Raw genomic sequence first — 6547 nt, forward strand, 5'->3', positions numbered from 1 at the left:
GAGGTGAGGTGAGGTGAGGTGAGGTGAGGTGAGGTGAGGTGAGGTGATGATGCCTGCCAGATTATAGGCTGTTCCTCTTTGTTGTACCTTGCTATGGAGTTTTTGCAGACATACTTTATTTATATATGAAATGAAAGTTAGCGGCACTATGGCCAGCTCCCTTTCTTTTCTCCCCCAGAGCAGAACTACTTCAGACAATCCTTATCTGCATTGCCTGTTAAATTTAGCAAGTGTCAGGCCTGTGGTGTGTCCCTGGATGTGTATTGTATATACTTACCACCTATTGGGCAGTGTCACCTTGAAGTAATAATTGATTGAAATTGCATAATGGATTGCTGTAGCACCTGCCTGATTTTAGCTGATCTGAGAAGAATTGCAGAGTAGATGGAGTAAATATGCTAGCAAATTTGATGCCCCTATATTGATGGGTAGATTTTAGGGTTGCTCGTATATGAAGTGGGTTAAGTACTCCATCACTGACTTATAGTTTTAGGTTTATACATCAAGGAAACTTCCTTTATCATTGGCCCAGTTGGACTGACTGTGCAAGTGTAAGGAGGAATCTTTGAAAGTTCTATTTTAACTCTGGAGGGAAAGTTGGCTGAAGACTATGGGATCAGGAAGTTCACAGGACACCAGAACCTGGTGCTATTGTCTGTCCAGCTTCCTCCCACATTGGAAAGGGCAGGCTCTATCTATGCAAACACTTAGGAGCCTAATTCTAAAAGCTTTGCATTTTCTGTACCACACCTTCCTTCTCACATGGGCTCTTTGCTCATTTATTTTTAAACCTTAGTTTTAAGTGGCACCGTATACCCCAATGTGACCCAGCTTCCAGCATCCCCAAAGATTATTAGGGTAGATGGATAAAACTGGTTTTTACAGCACTAGAAAAAGCTAAGGTTCCTGCCACAGCTGCTTCTAGGGACAGCTGTTTGTCCTTTACCCCAGCTTATTAGTGAAGGGAGTGGACCTCTGTTGTTGGATTCTCTGCTCCCTACACCCTCCTGAGTTTCTCTTCTTAGCTCCCTCCCCCCACCTCCTTGCGATATCTACTATAGTTCCTATGGTTCTGCTGAAGCAGCCTAGCAAAGTCATTTTCTTAGGAGAAGTTCTGTTGGGATCCTTTACATAGTTTTTGATTTTATAACCTTGTTTAGTCATTCTAAAAAAGTTTATAATGGCAGAAGAGGTGGTGGTTTTATTATTCCACTTAAGGCCCTTCACTTCTGCCAATCATTCCTAGACCAGAGAACTCTGGTTATGAGAAGTCCTCAGGTGCTGTTTTTGAAGTCAGAAAAAAAAAAAAAAAGAATTTAAGAACCCTTATTTTCTGAAAGCAATTAAAGTTATGTATAGTTGGCTAGCAAACTAGTAAAAAAATAAACAGTCTGGATAGCTATAATTATGTCCATAGTAGAGATTATTTTTAAGTAAATAGGCAGTTATGCCAGGCAAATGTAGTAGTATTCTACATGGTCTTCTGTTTTGATTACGCTGCACAGGGTAAATGTGGATGTGGTGCCTCTTTTGTTCTTTGTGTTAGAAATAAAACACAAGAGTTTATCAAAACCTGAAGACAAAAGAAGGCGCCATTTGAGAGAGCGGAAGGAGAGGTGGAGTGTTACCGGACCTGGAGTACTGCTGTCCTAGTTTGGTGTCTATTGCTGTGTTAAACACCATGGCCAGAAGCAACGTGGGGAGCAAAGGGTCACAGTTGATCAGTTGATGGCTGAGTAAAGTTGGGGCAAGAACTCAAGGCAGAAAGGACCCCAGAGGCAGGAACTGAACAGAGGTCACTAACGAATACTGCTTACTAGCTTGCTCAGCTTACTTTTTACATAGCATGGGACCACCAGCATCAATCCTTAACCAAGAAAATGCCCTGTAGACTCGCCTAGAGGCCAATCTAATGGAGGCGCTTTCTTAGTCAAGTTTTCTCCTTACCAGAGACCCCAGCTTGAGTGCCGAGTTGACAAATACTGACTGGCACAGGGAGGGCTACGATTAAAATCACTCTCTTCTGTCCTTGCTCATGTTTTATTTACCATGACTAGCCTGGGGATCTGGTACCTACAGATCTTGACACTGGCTTCCTGTTTTCCTATTCTTGTTTCTAGCCCATTATTAATACCGAGAAATACCTGTGATGGGTTTGTGAATCAGCTGGTTTCAAAACCTTTCTGTATCACTGAATTTATTGATGTGGCCGAGAACCATTGTCGTAGATGAAGACCCTAATTATTGCCCTAGCCACTTCTTCATTTTTAAATGATCTCCATTTTCCAGCTCACTTCTTTTCTTCCTTCTCTTTGATAGCGTCTTGCTCGAACTGGGATCATTGTGACCACTAGCGAGGCTGTTCTCCTACAGCTGGTGGCTGACAAAGACCATCCAAAATTCAAGGAAATTCAGAACCTGATTAAAGCAAGTGCTCCAGAGTCTGGTCTGCTCTCCAAAGTATAGGATACTTGAAGGATCTGGATCCGCCTTCCCTCCGGGCGATGGGACTGCAAGCCAGACAAGCTCTCGTCTCTCCTAGAACTTAAAAAATGTAAAATCAACAGCAGCTCCTCCTTTGCAGCTCTTAGCAACACTTAACTAGCTAGACCGTTGGATACAAGCATTTAGTCATGTCAAGGCTTCAGGTGCTGCTCACCTTTTTTGTTTTCTAATGGGCTTTTATTTATTAGGACAAATTACCATGGAGGTGCCTGTTTTGTCTACACTATGTACTCTGACCCTATCCTTCCAAAGTGCACCCTCTAGTGAAGGTTTCTTAAACTGTGCACTTTAAATGATAATAATAATAATAATAATAATAATAATCATCTACCATAATGATTTGACTTTTCTATTGTTGTGAAACATGTGTTGTCATGTCAGTGTAGACGCAGTGTTTTCACTTCACAGGCTGACTAGCAAATAACTCCTGGATGAGAATTGACAAAGAGGAGTCTGGATCGTGTATCTGCTCCTCTCACAGTGTTGGAATTGCTGACTGAGTGAGGTACCTTGATTTAACCAGAGCAAATTATCATAAATAGTGTGTATTTGTCTTGCTTGCACTAATTTTCTCATTTCTGTTACCATCTTTGTGAATTTTCTTCCTCTGGCTAACAGTCTATGTTAATGTTCATCTTCCACCGAATGTTTCATGTCCTCATTGGTCATTTTCGTTTTGTAAACAGATGGGAGTGGTTTACAGTAATGGGTAATTGACAGAGGTATGTCCTGACATAATGCCTTTCCAGGCTTTTTGAGTGCATCTTCTGGTATACACAGGAGTTGGTGGAGAAGTAACCATTAGATAAAATGCAGTTTTAAAATACCTATGTTCTCCTGTGTGTTTCCTCTATCTGCCCTTCAAACATGGTTAGTGGTGATGTCATCAGCAGGACTCATGGGGATGACACTGTGGTCATTGTTAACCCATCAATGAGTTTATTTTCACTTAATCCTTACCAGTGCTTAAAACCCTTTTAAAAGTATATTGGGATATGTGGAACAGTACTGTCTTTGTATTAAATTAAAGAAAAGGAATTATGTGCGTGAAATTGTTTTGTTTCTCACGGCTCCATGAATACTAGTCAGCGGATTCTAATGATCTTTCAAAAAGGTAATAGATTTGGTATTTATAATCTTACAACTCATGGGAACTTTCAAAGGAGGAGACGCCTTTACAGGCTCAGACGGATAAAGTTGCTGCAGGGTGCTCCTTTTAGTGCTCTGGAAGAGTGTTTCATTCTTGGAGCCTTGGTAAGACACCACACCTGATATCTCCTTGGTGTACTCAGTTGTCAACATGTTGTTACCTCTTGTGGGTGGTCGAATGACCCTTTCACGGGGGTCGCATGTCAGATTTGTTGTACATCAGATATTTACATTAGGATTCATGACAGTAGAAAAACTACAGTTACGAAGTAGGAAAAAAAATAATTTTATGATTGGGGGTCACCACAACACCGGGAGCTGTATGGAAAGGGTTGTCGCAGAAATAGGAAGGTCGAGAATCACAGCACTGGAAGATGATTACAGAAGGGAGCATCACATAGTTTTCTCCGTTTTAAAATAACTTCTAACAAACGTAATCTAGTGTTTTCCAAACTTTTGTCACCTAGAGAGCTTGTTAAAGTACTGATTCTAGCTCTTTTGTTTCCACCTTCATTAAAAGAAAAAAAACAAAAAAGGCATTACCACTGGTAAAGCAGGGATTTTAGGAAGGATTTCCTCTTTTACACCCATGCCTCTTCCATCTCCATGAAACACCAAATGGGTGAAGTCAGTTCTGTGACCCTGGATTAGTGTCCTGTGGCTGCCCGAACAAAATGCCATAGACGCCGCGTCTCAAAGCACGCTGTATCATCTCAGTTCTGTAGTGGTCTGGGGCCTCACTGTGCTGAGATGAAAGCTGTGGTCGATCTTTCTAGATGCAAGGCTGTGATCTTTTCTAGAGTCTGTATAGGGGATGGGGATGCTCTATATCCAACAGTTCCATGCTTCCAGAATCCACTCATTGGGGTGGGAGTTGCTGTTTCTGTTTTATTTGTTTGTTTGTCCCATTACTGTATCTTCTCAGGCAAGTGTGGGTCTGGTCCTTAGGTCCTCCTGTCTGACTTTTCTTTCTTCTTCTGCCTGACCTAAGATCTCATGTGATTTAAGGTCCCTAATTAGCATCCGTATTCCACCTGCAGCCTTAATGCCCTTTGGCCACGTAGCTCGATTCCAGGCTCCAGGGACTAAGACAAGAGTATCTTTAAAGGCTGTTCTCATCACAGAAACATCAGCTGGTAAATATGAATTGAATTAAATTGTATCCAGCCCAGGAATGTAAATGCCTGGAAGCTCAGAATAATTGTGAACCCTGCCTTCTCTCTTCTGTTTTGTGAATCATGCAAAGAAGATGGCAAGGCTTTCACTTTTTAATTATGGGAAAACTGAATTGATTGTAATACATTAAGCTCTGAAATAGAAGTGTCCATGACTTCTTTTCATTGACATAAATAAAGCACTGGAGAATGTAAGCAAGAGAGGTCCAGTGTATTGAATCTCAAGGGCTCTCGGAGCAGCAAGAGGCTTCTTATGGAATTGCTAAACATCTGTGAAAGCTTAATCTAACATTAAACTGGTAACTTACTCCAGTCAGGAAACTGAATATTCTGTTATGTCCATTGAAAGCGCACATTGCTCTACTTGAGTGGGTTAATTTCATTCTTTCAAAATTATTTGGGCAAGTAGAACTTTATAGCTGGGGAGAGAGTAAAGGTTTCTCCACTCAAAGGTTTATTTTGGTTCTCTAACTGCAGATTTTAGAGGTGCAGTGTTTGGGGAGCAGATACCACTTTTCTAAACTCATACAGTAAGAAAAGAACAAGTTTCAAGACTCCATGTCCTATCCTTTTCTCTTCGCCAGTGATACGAGGGGTTATTCCTAGGCAATGCCAGGGGTTATCAGATGAACAGTAGACAAGCACAGAAAAGGCCCACACCCATCCTTTAACCTCGTTCTTTGATGAGCAAAGCTCCTGGGCTATGTTTGCCCTTTGATAGTTTCAGGTTACTCTCCCCGTTAGTCCTGCTTCTGCACTATGTATTCAACGGTCTCTGCCCTTCTTGATGGCTTTCACTAAAGTGCTGTTCCCTAACTGCTTTGAGGGAAAGAGTAACAAACAGCATGGAAACAGTGATGCTTTTCATCCTCTAGTAATTCTAAGTAGATTTGCCCTCAGGTAAATCTATGACTATTGCTTTAGCCCTTCCAGAATACTGCTGTTGCAGTTAAATTCTTGATTTGAAAAATCAACACACTAATTATCAGAATGTATATCAGCTGCTTAGGTTGAATTGAGATGAATTTTTAAATATTTGGAATTAACTCCTGAAATTCTTGCATATGCACTGTTTATATTTAACATTTATTAGTTTATGTACTGTTTATGGCTGAATGACAGATTATCTTATTAAGAATATATAGTTTCAGAACACAGATACTTGAACTTTGTGAAGAATAGAATGAACTTGCCCCATATACAAATGTGAGAAATAGTGAATATTCTATTTATTTTTCTTCCATGTGTTTTATGTCTATCATGGGGCAGAGACCCCAAGAGCCACTCAACAAAAATCGAAGTCCAAATTTGAGAGTTGTTATTAAGCCTGCTGGATACTGCCTGGAGAGAAACTGGACTCACACGGGAGCCCAGGCTATTTTCCACAGGGAGCTTTTAAAGGCAAAAGCCACATCCTGGTTGGCAGTTGCAGAGGGAAGTAGACCAAGCAAGCAGTTAACAGAAGCAGAAAAGCAACAGTTAGGTGAGGCATTTTGACCTCAAGTCCCTGTGACTTGGGTAATTGGGTTTAGCTCTGAGTTAAACCTTAGACAGCTCAAAGCAGACACTAAGACTCATAACCAAACCCTCGGCAGAGTGCAGGGAATCATATGAAAGAAGGGAAGTTAGTATGATATGGAAAGGATAGGAGCTCTACAAGGACCAAATATATCTGGGCACAGGGTCTTTTCTGAGCCTGACACTCAACCAAGGACCAT

General features: G+C 41.1%; 1 protein-coding gene across 1 annotated transcript in view; it reads left to right on the top strand.

Annotated features, from left to right (window-relative positions):
• The window catches only part of Isoc1 (isochorismatase domain containing 1), a 17566-nt gene extending 14020 nt beyond the window's left edge, over positions 1-3546 (top strand). Inside the window, exon 5 of the mRNA XM_055622917.1 lies at positions 2320-3546. Within this exon, the coding sequence (XP_055478892.1) occupies positions 2320-2466 (147 nt within the window). The 3' untranslated portion in view covers positions 2467-3546. The remainder of the gene's footprint in view (positions 1-2319) is intronic.
• Positions 3547-6547: the final 3001 nt, after the last annotated feature.

This window comes from Psammomys obesus, unplaced genomic scaffold (assembly GCF_907164565.1).
Source record: "Psammomys obesus unplaced genomic scaffold, mPsaObe1.curated_primary_1811, whole genome shotgun sequence".
Taxonomy (NCBI): Eukaryota; Metazoa; Chordata; class Mammalia; order Rodentia; family Muridae; genus Psammomys; species Psammomys obesus.